General features: G+C 48.1%; 5 protein-coding genes across 6 annotated transcripts in view; 1 reads left to right on the top strand and 4 right to left on the bottom strand.

Moving 5' to 3' along the window:
* The window catches only part of LOC1269179 (lysosomal aspartic protease), a 77,367-nt gene that overhangs the window by 16,632 nt on the left and 43,826 nt on the right, over positions 1–16,909 (bottom strand). The window lies entirely within an intron of this gene.
* Positions 306–5,184, bottom strand: LOC5667478 (bumetanide-sensitive sodium-(potassium)-chloride cotransporter). Its single transcript, XM_001687765.3, has 7 exons — positions 4,650–5,184; positions 3,253–3,743; positions 2,623–3,158; positions 1,547–2,523; positions 980–1,456; positions 608–878; positions 306–510 (listed from the first exon to the last, which is right to left on the bottom strand). Exons 1-7 carry the CDS (start codon positions 4,778–4,780, stop codon positions 397–399), a joined length of 2,997 nt encoding a protein of 998 aa, XP_001687817.2. The 5' UTR covers positions 4,781–5,184; the 3' UTR covers positions 306–396.
* LOC1269176 (coiled-coil domain-containing protein 149-B) lies at positions 5,729–8,362 on the bottom strand. Its single transcript, XM_307781.5, has 5 exons — positions 7,873–8,362; positions 7,107–7,814; positions 6,907–6,991; positions 6,641–6,785; positions 5,729–6,563 (listed from the first exon to the last, which is right to left on the bottom strand). Exons 1-5 carry the CDS (start codon positions 7,966–7,968, stop codon positions 6,029–6,031), a joined length of 1,569 nt encoding a protein of 522 aa, XP_307781.5. The 5' UTR covers positions 7,969–8,362; the 3' UTR covers positions 5,729–6,028.
* LOC3290789 (uncharacterized) lies at positions 9,818–10,827 on the bottom strand. Of its 2 annotated transcripts, XM_560488.3 has the most exons (3): positions 10,671–10,827; positions 10,125–10,537; positions 9,818–10,052 (listed from the first exon to the last, which is right to left on the bottom strand). In XM_560488.3, exons 1-3 carry the CDS (start codon positions 10,785–10,787, stop codon positions 9,899–9,901), a joined length of 684 nt encoding a protein of 227 aa, XP_560488.3. In that variant the 5' UTR covers positions 10,788–10,827; the 3' UTR covers positions 9,818–9,898. The 2 variants fall into 2 exon arrangements, with proteins under 2 accessions (XP_560488.3, XP_061506940.1); XM_061650956.1 differs by lacking the exon at positions 9,818–10,052 and having other exon boundaries at positions 10,121–10,537.
* Positions 14,514–16,909, top strand: part of LOC1269175 (dynein axonemal heavy chain 5) — a 24,240-nt gene continuing 21,844 nt past the window's right edge. The window contains exon 1 of the mRNA XM_307780.6: positions 14,514–14,865. Coding sequence (XP_307780.6) covers positions 14,656–14,865 — 210 coding nt within the window. The 5' untranslated portion in view covers positions 14,514–14,655. The remainder of the gene's footprint in view (positions 14,866–16,909) is intronic.

The following is a 16,909-nucleotide window of genomic DNA, read 5'->3' as shown; positions in this document are numbered from 1 at the left end:
ATTACCCAACAATTTGTTTTGACTGTAAAAGCGGTTTGATGTGTTGTGACGTGTAAAGCTTCACGATACCCCAAACGAAGATCGTCGATCCGTCCACCCATAACGGCCGTAGCAAAACACATCGTCCGGCCTGATCTAATTAGCACGTGCAGCACGTATGCTTTCCCAATTTACGTCCGACTGTTGGATGTCGAAGAATGGCGCTAAATTTGCAATCAAGGGCTCGAGCGTGGCATTCAGCACAGGTAAGCGAGACAAACACACACAAAACAACTTCTGGACTGTGAAGAATTGATCGTGCAATGTTTGTGGTTTTCAATTTTTCGATCAGCTTTATTTCATCTCGAGCAACACAACATCAATGTAACAATGGAGGTTTAAAGGTGGGCTTACGGTTTAGGAGTAGAAGGTGAGCACCTCCGTTTGGTTGCCGCGCACCAGCAGGAACGGTGGCATATCCTTGGTCAACATTTCTAGCCAAGACATGTACAGTACGGCCGATACGGTGTCCTGGTTGCGGGAAAAGGAGAAAGGTGGACAAAGCGTGAGTGTAAGCAAGCGTTTACGCAACAGGCCTGGTTGCGATGGTTTCGCGCCACTACCCTACCTGTCTGGGGACGGGCATTGACATGACGATAAGCGAGGCCGACTTCGAGTGTTCCAGTAGCAGCTCGCGCAGGCGCAGCTGGCGGTTCGTCTTGACTTCGAGCTGCTGCTTCTCCGACTCGGACAGCACGGGCAGATCGTCGTTCGTGTCGGCGACGGTGCGCAACAGCGCCCGGTGCTCCTCGATGGTCGATTCCATCGGCTTGTCCGTCACCTTGACCATCGTGAGGCTGAGGTAGCTGATACGCAGCTTGTCGAGCAGCAGTTTCAAGCTTGAGGTACGATAAAAAAAAAGAAAGTAAAACCAAACCGGATTATAAGCGATTAAGCAAGTCCTCTCCTCCACTGCACTGCGTGCGGGGCCACCACTTACTTCGTCTCTTCCTCCTGCACGTTAACGGACGACAGTGCAAACACCCGTATCTTACACTTTTCCCACTTCGAGCGGGTCGTGATGATGTACGGCAGCAGCATCGTGAGGCCACCGTCGTCGTACAGCCACCAGACGTCGATCGTGCCCTTCGGTTGCTTCTGCTTGAACAGGTTCGCTTCCGGTTCGGCCGGAACGACCGGCGGCGACGGATAGTCGAACGCCGGTGCAGCGTGGAACGTGGGCGCTGGGGACGTCTGGCTGGAACGGTTCGACTGCATCAGCTCGTGCAGGTCGAGATTGGAGTTTACGGGCATTAGCGAGCGGCGAGCGGCCATCCGCTTCGAGGTGAACGATACGGTCGTTTCCTGGGGCGAGGGAACGGTCGTGTAGAGGTCACTGCTCGACAGGCCCTTGAAGATGTCGAGCCCCTTGCCCATGCGCAGAATCAGCAGGGCGAGCCGGTTATCGAACGCGGTACTGGGACGCGGTGGGAAGAGAGAGACAGAATGATAACAACCGCACGCTAGTAAGCACTACCCCTGCTCTTACTGCTAACTGCCAACTTACTGCAATGTGTTGTAGTACGCATTCAGCTGCTGATGGTTCGCCGCCCGCCAGTTGGTTTTGTAGCCCAGCATGAGAATGTTCGGTGCCAGCCGGCCGAACCCGGTCGACTGAATCAGGCACCGGGCGCCCTGGTCGAAGTCGACCCCGTCCACGATTTTGTAGAACGCGCGTATGTTCGAGTCCTTCAGGTAGCTCTTCCCCATGTCGGACAGGGCCCGGCGCCGCTTGTACGGCAGCCGCTGCGGTATGATGTTGCCGATCACCATCAGCGAGCTGTGCTTGGTGATCAGGTGGGCCAGATCGATCAGTGCCGGCCGTTGCATCGGATCGCCCGCGATCGCCAGGATTTGGGGCTGATAGTTCTTCACGTGATCGCTCGTACCCTCCAGGTTGAGGGTGGAGTTGAGGGCGGTTTTGTACGCCTGGGCCTGCACCGAGGAGCCCCAGTTTGCTTCCGGCTTGCGGTACACGACCACCAGATACAGCACAAAGATGAACGCCATCGCAATGAAGGACGACACGACGGAGATGAGGAACATGATCGCGACGCACAGCACGGTAGCGAGCAGGCTGACGTACGGGTGGTAGTAGCGGAAGGTTGGCCGCCAGCCGAGCGGCTTCACGGTGGCCGCGTGGAACGTGCAGAAGTTGATGAACGCGTACGACGCCAGGTACAGGTTGGTGATGAGGGACGCGATCGCATCCAGATCGGCAATCAGGATGAAGATGAGCGAGACGAGAAACACGAGCCCGTACCCGCGGTACGGTTCACCGTGCTTGCCGTAGCCCTTGGAGAAGAAGATCAGCCCGGGATAGATGCGATCGATGCCGAGCGCCTGGATCAGCCGCGGTACGGAGAGGATGTTCGTGAGGGCGGTACTGAGCGTTGCCGCCCAGCAGCCGGCGTACGTGATCGCGCTGGTCAGCGAAATGAGCTGCATCACCGTGTAATCGTTGAGCAGACCGTACGTACAGTTCTGTGGAAGGAAAAAAACAAACGCACACACACACACACAACCGATTGAGCCGATTTGCTCCTGTCTCTGTCAACTTCCCACGGCTCCTGTGCTACTTACACCGGCGGCGCAGCTGGTAAAGGTGACGCCCACCAGATCGGACGCATTGCCGGACGCTTCCCGGACGGCGGCACCGGCCGCCATGAGCGAGAACAGCACGTACGAGATGGCGGATATGAGGCAGGCCCACAGCGTACCCTTCGGGATGGCCTTGGCCGGGTCGCGCAGATCGCCACAGATGTTCGCCCCGCTCTGGATGCCCGTCACGCTCGGGAAGAAGATGGCGAACACGCTGAAAAAGTTCTGCTGCACCCCGTTCATCACCGTGTAGCCCGGGCCCATGTTGGCGGCGAGCAGGGTCGCCGAGATGCCCAGAAAGCCCTTGCCGAGCTCCTCGCTGGACGCGCCCGGACCGACGATCGCACCGATGATGAAGTTAAAGATCGCGACCACGATCAGCACCAGCAGGAAGTTCTGGGCCTTCACCTCCCAGTCCATGCCGACGGCGCAGATGATGATCATGAGCAGCAGAAAGGCGGACCCGACGATGCGAATGTCGTTCACGCCACCGTCGACGATCTTCGTATTGAGGCTTCCTGTGTGCGTGTGTGTGTGTGTGTTTTTTTGGGGGGATGGTGCATTTCGTTAATTTACGAGGACGTAGATGACGCCGGCACTGCATCTACTTACGCAGCAGATCGTTGAGCGAGCTGCAGAAACCGATCGTGTTCATGGCCGCGTTAACCGAGTTGGCAAACGCGAACACGATACCGACCGACGCCCCGAACTCGGCACCGAGCGACCGGGAGATGATGTAGTACAGGCCGCCGCTCTTGATCTGGCCGTTCGTGCAGAGCGCCGACAGGGACAGCGTGGTCATGACGCACACCACGTACGAGAGCGCGATGATGATCAGCGTCTGCACGATGCCGGCCTGCCCGACGACCCAGCTGAGGCGCAGGAACAGCATCACGCCCCAGATGTTGAGCAGGCAGGGTATGAGCACACCCTGCACCCAGCCGAGCCGGATCGCGTGGCCCGGCGCTTTCGCTTCCTCCTCGAGCAGTTCCTCCGGTTCGCCGCCGGCCTTCGAGTCGCGATCGCCGTGCAGCACCCCGATCGACGGCCGCTTGGCATTGCGCTGCGATGCCCGGTAGTGGTCCAGCCGGGGCAGTGGCTCACTGTGAACGAAGTGGTTTAAACGAAGGGTTGGGTGGGTTTGGGATTAGCATGCTACGCGGTGTGGCGGCGGTGGCAATCCAGTGACCGTGATGTCGTTTGGAGGTGATGCCTAATCTTAAGACATGGGACACGCGCGCGGATTAGTAGGCACGACAGGTGAAGGTACATTTCAGGGCTGACCGGAGCTCAGGGCATCCGTGCCATGGGAGATGGCTGGTGACGGGTGAGTCGTAATCAAATTAATAGCCTCAACGGACACCAGCAGTTCGGTGGGGGGGGGGGGGGGGGTGAGTTGGGGCTTGAAATTTTCACACCATTAGTTAGCGAATATTAGCGGGTGAGTGAGTACGGCAAACAGATCGGGTGTTAATTGAATCATTTTTGTGTAAGTGTGTGTATGTGCAGATAGTGCCATAATAGCTGCGAGAGATAGATTCATTGCAGTGGCGTGGTATGGCCGCTACCCATAGACTGAGACTAGGTCACTGGAGTTTGTAATGAGCGATTCTTGGAACACGGGTGCCGTAGTATTGCAAATTCTATTCACAACGAAGACTTAGTTGTTTTCAAATCAATGGATTACAGAACAGGTTCTCCATCTTTGCAAGAGTCATATCTGTATGACTGTTTTCAACTTCTGAGAGCATTTCGTAAGCAACCACGAGTCACATGGGTGTCCACGTGCCCGGAGCCTTTTATAAAGATCTTGGATGACTCGTTAAGGCTCCAATGCTTGTAGATGATCAATGATTGATTAATTGCGATTGGTTGAGTTATAACAGAATTGTAAGCCATATCTTTTGAAAGGTATCTCTGGGTCTGTTCGTGATTTAAATCCAGAAAATTTCGCAACTACACCACGTGATCATCGATAATCCTTCGTCCAAACCTTGGCCTCAACTTACCTCAGCCCCAGCAGACTATCCCGATGGATGCGGCCATTGCCATTGTTCATCTCCAGCACGACCGATTCGTCGGAGACCACCACGGCCGGGTTATCGTACCCCTTGCCGGCGGTGGCATCGTTACGCACCATTGTACAGGGACACTAGAATCAATATTCTTGTACCCAGGAACTCACTGACCGTTCGCTGTTTTTCCACCTGTGTTGTCACACTCCTTCACTTGTTTTTTTTTTCTTAATACAAAGGATCGTCTTTTGGGTTACAATTTCCGACACACCAACTGAAAAGCCACTGCGTGTACGCGCTGTATGTGCTCGCTCACGGACCATCCACCAATGCTGCCATTGGAGTTGGAGGTTTGGATGATAAAGTCCCTTCACTTGTTGCCTTGGCGTGTGCCTCCCACAGCACTGGGCGAACCATTCGCTTGGTTACAGGAAAATGATGAGCAAAACCGGAACCGACACCCGACACAAACGATCGACCGTCCCGTTAGTACCCGAAACACCGTCTGAGCGTGGCGCAGGGCTGACCGTCTTATATATATAGAGATGGTGCGGATCTGTGCAAGCAGGGCCTCTGTAGTGCATTGGAAGGGGCGGACTGACTTGGGGGTTGGCTTGAGCCGATAAATCTCACCTCCAGTAGCGATATGTATTCGCGCCCTCCTCCGCCTGCCCCATGTGCTTGCTGGGAGTTAGGCGGTAAACTCACCTGTCGTTGCGTTGCGGTGAGTTTTAGCGAATTACCGCTAACATGACGATTCGGCTCGATCCTGCGTCTTGCGCCGGATGGAACAATGATGCAAAGATTAGCGCATCGGACAATTGGCCAGTGTCAACGGCACCAACACTACACACCAGGGGGTAGGGGAGGTGATCATCGGGAGGTTCCGAGTGCCGTGTGCCCCAAAACGTCATAGAGCATGTGCTCTTGAAGGGGCAGACACACAGAGGCGATCAATATTCACCAGACCGTTGAGCAAACAGACACATGCCCGATCGAAAGATTTACTTTCTTCGTGATAGATAAACATCGATAAAAAATACATCACCCAAGCAAACGTGCCATTCTGTAGCTTCGGTTCTGTTCAAGTGTTTATTACTGATAACATGTTTGTTTCCCGATCCGGTTCGGCTCAAATCTGTCACACGTTTTTTTTTTTCTTTTCTGCTGCGTCGATCTGACGTCACGGAAGGATGAATCGAGTTCGGGGCGGAATAAATTACCACCATCAGCTCCAATAGTGCCATAGCGAGGAAAGGTTAGCGACTGTTCTTGGCTGGATAGGGTGCTTTAGCGTAAGGAGAGGTGGGTACAACACGATTCGAAAAACGCAAATAACAAAAGAGATCAGCCAAGATCAGCATGGTGACTGTTTAGGAGGTGCAATCGCCGGACGACGCTTCCTTGAACTGCTCGATGAGTGCCGCTATATCGTCGGGCAGTTGGGGTAGCTGCTCGTCCGCACTAAGCTCACGTTCGACGGACGCTACCAGCTGCGCGATCGCTGCCTGCAATTCTTCCGTGTTGGAGGTGTTTGTCGTCGCACTGTCGCCCGTGCAGCGGCCAGCAACGTCATCGTCGTCCTCCTCCTCTTCCTCCTCGTCGGAGCAGCTCAGCACGCAGCTCTTGTTCGAGCTGGACGATAGTGGTTCCGTGCGCTGACCGCTGTGCGATGGGCCGCTGGAACTGTTGCCCTCTAGCGGGCCGGCCGGGTCGAGTGTGTGGTCGGACGTTTCCCGAGCGTGTCGCACAATAATTTCACCCTCCTGGTGGTGATCAACCGTGGCCGAGCTGTAACCGTTCAGCAGGTACTGGGACGGCGAGAGACTCGCCATAGTGGCCCGATCGTCACAGCCAGCAAGCGTTTTGATGTGTCGCTCCAGTTCCGCTATTTTTGTAGCCAGCAGCCTATAAAGGGGAGGAATAGAGAAAGAGCGTGAAACACAGCACCAAAAAAAAAATCCCCTTCCTTCGTAACACCGTACTTGTTCGTCTTTTTCTGATGCGAGAGAGCGAGACTCTTGTCGTTCACGTTGTCTAGCAGCGCTAGACAGAGCGATTTCAGATCGGATATGGTGGCCGCCTTGAGCGGCAGCTCGTCGACGGTTCCATTCTCCAGCAGGTGTTTCACTGAAAGGTGGGGGGGGGGGGGGGGGCGAAATAAAGGAAAGGTTATTAGTTGCTACACCTTATCCACTACAGTTGTACAGCGATTGAACGAGAGACAGAGAACGAGCGGTGTGATGCAAACCTTGTGAATGGGACATGATCGTTTTGTTATTGTTGTTAGTGCCAAGCTTGATAATGCCCTTCTTCCGGTTCGTTTCCAGCATGGACTGGTAAGCATGACGTGTTAGGTTTGAGCAAAAAAAAAAATATGATCACACACGTGAGCTGTTAGTTCGCCGGACATTCCGGGGGGAATTTTTCCTAATTAAACCGAACAATTACCTTATATTTGCTTGCTGCTTGCCGCGCCAAACTTAGCTCGTTTTCGATGTTGGCAATCTTCTCGGCCTGGTACTTGTTCTCCAGTATCAGCCCGTCAATGTCCAGCAGTGTCTGGGAGGCACCGCCAGCACCACCAGCACCCCTCAGCGCAACGTTCAGCTCGTGGTTCAGTCGGTGGGCTTTGCACTTGTACGCGTCCCGTTCCGTGACGGTTTCCTCCTTTTCGTCCAGCAGCGACCGGAAGTCGTACTGCAGCTGAGCGTTCCGCTTCCGCAGCTGCTCCAGCTGCGCGATGAGCTGCGACTTTTCCGCCTGCCAAGTCTGGTCGCCGTTCGCGGAGAGAAGCGATTCGTTGGTCGCCCGCAGCTTGCCGCACGTGTCCTGCAGCTCTACGTTTCGCGCTCGTACCACCTTTATGTCGCCCTCGAGATCGTACAGCCGCTGCTTGAGCGATTCCACCTCCGTCGTGAGCGCTTCGTTGCGTTCGCGCGTTTGCTTCACCAGCAGACTTACGGCGGAACTGTTGCCAAACCCGGCCGCCTGGAAGTCGGGCGCGTTCAGGCTGTTCTTGATGGCGGAGTACCGCAGCTGTATCGTTTCGGCCATCAGCTTAAACTGGTCCCGCTCGGTGCGGCACTTCTCGAGCTCGTAGCGCATAATTTTCAGCGCTTCCACCTTGCTTTGCAGCTTCCGGCTGAGGGCTGTGTACTGGAAGTGTTCATGGGAAATTAGTAAGTTGTAATACACCGGAAACACACACACTAACCTCCTGTTCATCGCTTTCCGTATCCATATGGTTACTTTTGGGTGCGATGGTGGTGGCCGATTTCTTTCTACCTCTTGCCATAGCTGCAGTGGCCATTTTTAAATGTTTTTGATACGTTTCCGATCACAGGTTTGTTTTTCTTTTTGGTTTACATTGGAAACTTTTGATGGGGTGGTTCTGGGAAACTCTTACTTTCTGGCCAGCAGGCAACGATTGCGTGGAATGATTGTTGTCATCGATTTTTGTTTGCTTGCCCCTCTGCTCCGTGGTTTGGGCTCAAGGGCTGTAGCGGGTTGATTTGATATGAATCCAGTGTGTTTAACTTCGCACTTATAAAAGGATCGGCCAAAATTGTAAGCAAGCGGACAATCCCACTATGTTGAGTTTTGTAGAATTTTCACCAGAATTCCATTAATTTTACGATGTTATTTCTGTAGTTTCTGCACTTTGTTTATATCGCTTCTGTCAGGCAGATTTGGTAGTCCCGTTGGGCAAGGCGAGGGTTTTTGACGTTTACAAATCGCTACTTCTCGCTCATTTTCTCTACCCGTCATTTACCGCTCAAATAGCCATACAGCGACAAAAAGTAGCTCAATTTTGCAAACAGAGCTACTTGTCTCGCGCGATATTTCTGCTTCATCTGAAATCGAATTTTATAATGCCAAACGCAAAAAAAAGATTTGAACACATTTTAACTTTTTTGTGTTTTCAAACATAGAACAAGTTGGTTGACTTGGTCAAATGAGCTACTTTGGTCCACTCGGATGGAAATTTTGAGCTATTTTTTGTACAAAAATCATCGCCAGCGAGGGAAATTCGCATCAAGTTGGAACGTTGGTGAGTTCGCAAAAACCGTTTTTGGCCTGTGAGTGTGGTGTTAACGCTAGCGCGTTGATGACACGAAGATTCGGTTGCTTGTGAAATTGAAAATAGTCGTTGAAACAGTAGAGGCGCGGCGAGAAACGTGAGTCTTTATGTTTGAGAAAAAATTTAAATTTTTTAAAATGTTTAGAGTGGATAACTCTTCTGGTAGAAAAGAATCCCTTTCATTTATAGTTGCCAACAGCTAGATGATCAGTTATACAAAGGGACTGAAATTGTATTTAGGATACGATTTAGTTCTACGTCCGGTTTTGTTTGGTGCAACATTGAAACCGGGCACAAATATTCATTTTTTTAGATATACCTACACATTCGACGCTACAAAAATACGTATGATGTAAAATCCAATTTATTATTCTTTTCTTTACAAATTTGCCTTAATTCACTTTAACAGCTAAGTGAGCTTCACTCTAGTGGTGGGAGCTCGGAATCGGACCTACCCGATTCCGATTCCGTGTTCGGAATCAATTCCGAAGACGATTCCGATGCTGGAATCGATTCCGATTCCTCAGTCGATTCCGGAGCTGATTCCGGAACCGATTCTGGAGCAGATGCCGGAGTTGACTCCGGAGCAGATTCCAGAGTTGACTCCGGAGCTGATTCCGGAGTTGACTCTGGAGCCGATTGAGAAGTCGGCTCCAGAATCGATTTCGAAATCGGAATCGGCTCCGGAATCGGAATTGACCTGGGAATCACTATTTGCCCCGAACACGGAATCATAATTGACTCCAAAATTAGAATTAGCTCCGAAATGTGAATTAGTTCTTGAATTGAAAAAAGAAGTTTTAGAAGCGAAATCATTCCGGGATTCTCCATGAGAATGGATCTTTTACAAGTAAATTTTGATTTTTTGCGGTTATCAATTCGTAGTATGATTGGACGCCGGACCAGTGGCGATACCGAAACTAACTCCGTTTGGAAGTCGATGCTAATATAGGAGCCAATTCCGATTCGAGAGCCGATTTCGATTCCAGAACCGATTCCGATTCCGGAATCAATTCAGGAGCCAATTCCAATTCTGGAGCCGATTCCGGAATCAATCCTGAAAACTGATTCTGGACCTACTATTCGGAATCGATTCCAGAAAACTGCGGAGCTAGCCAGAATCGATTCCGACAAAAACTTCATTTTTACTATCACTACTTCACTCAAGTTTAGAATAATGTGCCAGCAACGATTTAGGACAGCTTTCGTAAATCAGCTCACAGTTGGCTCCACTCGCGCCAAGATTTTCCGCCATCTCGTACTTAACCCGGTCACGATATTCCGACTCTCCAAAGGAACGATGAAAAGATGGGCTGAAAAATAGTTGAAAGGTTCGATAAAATTGATACTTTTCAACAGGCAAACCTCCCCGCCTATATCCTTACGTGAGCAAAAAATGTGCCACCTCCATCAGCACATCTTCCCTGCCGTTCGGTTCACGGTGAAAAGGACTGTGCGCCAGCTCGCAGATACTTTTCGCCAAACAGTCGGCACCGAACTCCATCGCCTGGAGCAGCTCTTCCGCGGCATGGTACAACTGCCCCGCCGTCAAGTCGGAGCTGGGATGCGTAACGGAGCGCTTGTAGTCGCGGGCAGACACGACGGTGGTCGGTTTGAACCGCCCCTGCACCACACCGATGAGGGCCCGCGCCCAGTACGCCGGCTTGTAGAAGTCCAGCAATCGAAACGGCAGATTGTAGTTCACCTGGAACCCCAAATTGATACCGAGCCGCCGGACGGCGTACTCCTGTTTCGGGGGCTTAAACAAGCGCCCATTTGTAACGGTGCACATCGTGACCTGGGAGATGATGGGAGCAGAGATCGGGGAGGGGAGCATTAACAATTGCCACCCGGGTGATTGATTAAGGGACCGGTGTGATGGTTTACTCTTTCAGCGGCTGGTGTGGCACTTGGTTTTTTTTGCTACCTACCTGCAGTGTAGTCATGGGTGGGAAAATCAATGCTTTTGCTTGTCCGCTGGCAACAGCACCAGCCCAGCAGCAGTGGTTCAGTACGGCGGATAGGAGAAAAATTGCTCGGAACTTCATCTCTTGTTCGGGTAACAGCAACTACTGACAATGGACTGGTTAGGAAAAGTGTCTTTTTTTGGGGAATTCTAGAGCAACATTAAGATGTCACAGTGAAAGTGATTTGTTTGCTCAGCGAGGTGAGAAGGTGCTAATAAGTGTTCTTTGTTAGCGAGAGGGTTCTGGGTTGCGGTCGGCTACCTATGAAAAGCTAAGCCTTGTTAGTGAAATTGTTAGCACCTTTCCAAAGCGTGTCTCAGTCGGAAGCGGGCGTTGAAATTGAGAACATTGGGAACTGTCTTGTGTCTAGCTATTGCTCCATCAAGTGGTTACAACAAAAAAAAAAACAAGCCCAAATCCGACAACTACCTGTTGCATGTGTAAAAGGTTAAATCTCTTATTTCAGTTTGTTAAACATTGAATGATACGGACCATGACAGTGTGTCGTGTTTTCCATCTGTTGCTTGCCGCGTTTCACTATTCTCTTTTTAACGTTTTGATGCTGAAAGGGACGCACCGTGTGCCTTATCCCAGGGCAATAAAGTACCTTCCGGAATAGATGGTGCGTACCGTCGTAAACCATATCCAACCCACCTTCCAAACGCCAACAGGCTCACGCACAATAAATCAAGCGCAAATAAACATAAACGAGCATAATTTTCACATTTTCTTTTGTCGAAAAACATTGTTCGCGCGTTTTGTACTAAAGGCTACAAAAAAAGGCGTTTCGCTTTCGCTGGGGATAATGCCGGATTTTTGTAAGCCTGCTGGAATACTGGCTGCAATAAAGCGAATTGTTTGCCTTCAAGACGATGATGCAACTTAACCTAATTTCATACCAGATGGTTCGCATCATCGCAGCATTACGACTGCGAGCCAGTAGAAACTACGCAACTAATCTTCTCTCGAAAGGATTGAAAGGACAATCGCGCTGTAGTTGGATCACGTGACAATCCTGCGAATTATTGGATAGTAAAAGAAAAAAAAAATACTGCCACCCCATTTACCGACGTGGTTGTGATTTGAAATCGGGACGAAATCGAAAACGTGGACGGCAGGCACATTTCTAGACTGCAAAATTTTAGATTAATTTCTTGCCATTCTACAGCCTGTTGTCCTCTCCATAGCAATGCCAGTGCAAAAGGCGTGAATGAATCCGTACAACGTTCACACAGCGCACCGTGAACCGGCAAAGATCTGGCACGTGCAACGCGGTCGATGGCTTTAATGTTTGGCTTGCCTTTGGGCCAAAGGAGTTGATTTTAATGCGTTTTTGGTTTTGCACCTAACTGTCTACTGCTGTTGTCTTTGAATCCTTTCAATTTATTGTATTTTTTGTATGCTTCATACAACAATGCACGCAAAGGTCATTGGTGTTGTTTGTTGGCGGCATGGAATGGAATGAAATTAACACGTGCTTTTTTCTGTGTTTGTTTACACAACACCCAAAGCGTCGTTGGCAACAGACATTAGCAACGGCGCTTCGGTTGGTAGTAACGGACGCAACAGATTAACAGCTGAGTAGGCTGTAAAGGATATTGTGCAAAATTTAAGCAACAAGCGTGGCGTATTGATCTAACTGCGCGGAACGCCCGCGTGTTGAATGAATTGTTTATGAATGAGGAGCAAACAAACGACCTTAACCTTTGCCCACCTGTTGATCACCTGTCTCCTCAGACAATGGGTCGTGGTTTAATGATGAATGAATTTATACGGAAACGTTCTTGAACTATTAATAGGCCAGCAACAGGCGGTATGGCTAGGCGTGGCATTGTTGTTTCCAAAAATCGATGAAAAGAGATTGTTTCTGTTGATATGGAAACGATAAGTTTGATAATAAGTGGGACGACACCTTGCGGCGTCGATTAAAGGGTATCCTTGATGTTTGTTGTGTTTGTGATTTTTTTTACTGAAACTTTAAGCTGGACGCCATCGTTTACCTCGTTTAACAAATGGTAGCAAATGGAATTTTCCGAAAAAATGATCTGATTGCCTCTAATCTAAGAAGTAAGTTTTTAATTATTATTTTTGTTATTAACTGTTAATTAATTATTAATTAATTAATTTAGTCTTATAACATTTATGACTATTTATATACAATTTATCTTTTTTTCTTTTCATGTACAGAAAACCAAAAACGTTTTCCGTTTACCGTACCCGTAGGGTCACAAAATACCGCGTAGCTCGAGTTTCCGCGCAAGTCCAATTTACGATATTCCTCCAATATATCACTCATTTTCGTATAATCTATCTTGGCGTGAAAAAATTTAACAATTATTAGATATAAATCTCACTGTATATAAAAGTTTTAAACCTTCTTAAAGCTTCAAAAGTTCAACCAGAAGGGAATTTATTTTGCATTTGACAATTGATGTGTCAAATCAGTACAATTCACTCAAATTACAGTCAAATTTAGAAATCCGCGTATTGCCGAATCCGTGTATTCGTGTATCTCGGGGACCACCTGTGTTCCGAATTATGGCATTACGACCTAGCCTTAAATGTTACCAACGGAATAGTAAGTCCTTGCAACGCGATGAATTTCTGGACGATAAACAATCCACAAAGTTTGTCATATCCAGCGCGCGCGTTCATTGATTGTTTGGTTCATACTAGACTAGACAGAGGTCGATTTCCACCTGCTTCTACTCTATTTCGTAAGGATTGACAATGTTGAAGCGAGCCCAAAGATAGCTATAAGTTATAACTTAGTAGACACTTATACAATGAGGCTTATATATTTTTTTGAAAAAAAAAAATATAAATGGGAGAAAATTAACTTGTTGCGACTAAGACATTGATAGATATCCTATATTTGATGATGATATCCTATATTTCGTAGTATAAATATTTAAAGTCTAAGCTATTTACTTTTTACAGTAGATAAGTATTCAGCTATTTTAAATGAAATATGTAATGCAAATAGAACAACCGTTATTACGTTTAACTAAGAATAAAAAACACATATTCATGATCAAGCAAATCCAATTAAAAACGCTATAAAATCTTCTGAATATAAAACTAAAAAATGTAGAATTCCATTGTATTGAAAGCATTGTGCAATTTCAAGCAGGGATCGGAAGACTCCAATCTTTCTGAACTGCGACTAGCTAAGTAAGAATTTTGGGGTCCAAAACATCAAAATCATGTACTGATTTTTTATCGTAATTGATAAGATAACAAGCATTGCTTTCGACTTTTTATTTACATACAAAAGGATTATGCTAATACAACAATTGTTTAAACTAACGCGTATTCAAGCCGATTGTTTCTTTAAAAAAATCCGCAAGTAACACTAAATTTAAGAAAAAAATCATTATTTCTTTAATAATAGTTGGGGTCTTTTTGAAAAACATTGAAACATTCATAAACATATTTCATCAATTGAGCACTTTTCCTGAAAAGTGTACCTACTCCTGACGTTAGAATGTTTGGTAATTGCGTCGTAGCAAAACCGACTGTATGCACGCGCCCAAAATGCTTAGCAACGCAAACCGGCTGTTGATCGCCGTTCAACAAACTGCAATTCCCTCAAGGCCTTCACATTTAGGACTCCACCAAGGGAGTGGTCTCGAAGGAACAGTATCCTTTTGTCGTCATATACCTATAAGTAAACAAGCGAGTATGAAACGGATAGAAAGCACCCGGTGCACTCGTTCTGTGGTAAGACCGTGCAAAGCCCATAGCAACGCAATAATCTGCGCGATAGAATAGTTGTTGAATTTCAATTCGATTTTTCACTTTTCCGCTAACCGTTGCTTCGAGTGGACGCGTGTGTTCCAGCAGTGGTGTGAAAGTGATTGCAAATTTTCAATACATTTCTGTACTCAGCTTTACTACCCAGCTTTTACTAACCATCGGGTGAGCGTACGATCGGCGTGCGAGCATCATGGACGATCAGGACGATGGCGATGAGCAGGATATGGAGCAGGACCCAATGGACGGTGACCCCAATGGTGATGGTGACGGGGACGGTGATGGCGACGGTGAGGACGGTGCGGACGGCGAGGACGGCGATGGAGAAGGCCACGAGCACGAGCGGGACAGTGAGGAAGAGGAGGAACCGGAAGAGGAAATCTCCGAAGGTGATCTGCTGCAGGTATGTGCCACGGTGCAGGTCGGGAGGCCTGGCCACGTGCTCTGGTTGTGTGCTAAATCTGTCATGAAAGATACGACAAAGCACCAGCGCCGGAACAGGAGTGTTGCGTAATTTTTGAATGGTAGCATGTTTTGAAGTTTTGCAGCAGCACACGAGGCACTAACGGCTAACTGCCAGCTGCCACTGTAAATGCGCAAAGTAAAGCCGTTTTAGAGCAAGTTTTTTGTTTTTTTTTTTTGGTTTCTGCTAGTGATTTTCATAACATTTTTACACTTTTTGTGTGGTAGATTTTTCGCCAAGTTTGATTTTGTTGTGCTTCAGTTTTCGGTTTTTTTATGATTAAGGCGCCATTTTGTTTAACGATTAAACACCTCATACCCTGGCTCATGTCTGGGGAAGTTCGGGACACTGAGAATAACGGTCGAGTATCGATCGAGGGGTAGGTAAGTAGGGATGCTTACCAGCAAATACACGACAAGGACAAATGCCAACGGGCACCCAAAGCACCGAGAAGCACGGCGCAATAAGTGATTCGCTTCCCGACTGGTTTATGCACCAGTTAACGGGACGTTTCAATGTTTTAAAAAGTGTTATTTTTGGATTTATTGATTTTACCAGAAGGGAGAGCGAGAGAGAGAGAGAGAGAGTTGTTTGCTGCGAGGCGTTCTATGTCGCATGGATGCACAGCAACAATGGTCGTTTGTTTATTTCTGGCATTTGCGAGCTTTAAAGTGTCTCACTGCATCGGAAGACACTGGCTGATGCTCTACGTTCGCGTGTATTTGCGCTTCCTTCAGACAGCATTGCATCGCATCCACCCTTCGTAGCTTCGCATAACTTTTCCAAACCCAAGCCTGTACTTCCGTCATCGTTCTAATTATTCTACGAAATAGCAATGTCCGCTCTACCGAAGCGATAAAATTACTACCAGATTAGTGTGCATCACTGGAAGCTTGAAACGGATGAAGGAAGCTTTCTTGATGAAGAGCAATTGCAATGTGGCGAATCTGTTCCTTGCTATGCTTCTTTGATCAGCCTGCTTCTCAACGATACAGCCGGCAAGAAAGAATGTCCGGCCGGACATCGTGCGGTCATGCATCGTAGCATGGATGCTTTTATCGTTAGATGGAAATGTTTCCAATATCGGAATCAATCACGCAACGCGGCAACTGCTCGAAGGCAGACAATGGCTGTATGGCCCAGGAAGTGCCTGGAGCCGGACCTTTTGTTCCGACATACTAAATCATAGCATGCATAATGGGTTAAGTTTTTTGGGCGCTGCGGAGCTATTTTTGGAAAAAGCTTGAAAAGATTGCATGAACCTAACAAGATCGAAAGATTACCTCTTCCTATTGGAGCATGATTTTGTACGCAAAAACAAGACCGTCTCACTGAACTTTTCAGTTTATTTAGCGTAGTTTTCCCATACTAATAATGTACGACATTTGCCTGTTCACGATTGCTTCCATTCCAGATACAGTACAAGCTCAAACACAAGCCGACCTACTCGCAGTGAACCTAGTGACTAGTTGTAGTACAGTTTTGCATGCATGTTTTGTACTGATTTTTTTAAACAAGTTTTTGTAAAATGTATTATTTTTATAATTATACACATAATTTCATAGGATATTCATTTCAGCTACGGTACAGTGTAGTGTAAAACATACCTTCTAGTTGGGCAAACCCCCGTCTGTACTGTATTGACTAGTGCGAAGAAGACTCTTTGCTCCTTAACACTCTCGCATGAACCGATCTCTTGAATGCGTTCGAATGTACAGTGCATAGAATAGAAATTTAAAACAAAAAACACCATTTGCAGTGTGCCTTACAAGTAGTGAGTGTGAACAGCAGTACGGAAATCATCACTAAAATCAAACGCTTTGTACTAGCGATCACTAATCCGCCCAACCGAGGGAAGGTCCATGTAAATGACAGTGCATTACTTCTTCATCACCGTAAACGTGTTTGATTAGTCTTTTACCTCCTTTTTTATAAATTTTCACCTTACCCGTGGGTCGGGATTGGTAATAGTGACTGATTTTGT

The sequence above is a fragment of the Anopheles gambiae genome, chromosome 2 (genome assembly GCF_943734735.2).
Source record: "Anopheles gambiae chromosome 2, idAnoGambNW_F1_1, whole genome shotgun sequence".
NCBI lineage: Eukaryota > Metazoa > Arthropoda > Insecta > Diptera > Culicidae > Anopheles > Anopheles gambiae.
The sequence above is the reverse complement of the archived record's forward strand: the minus strand, read 5'-3'. Positions and strand labels throughout refer to the sequence as shown.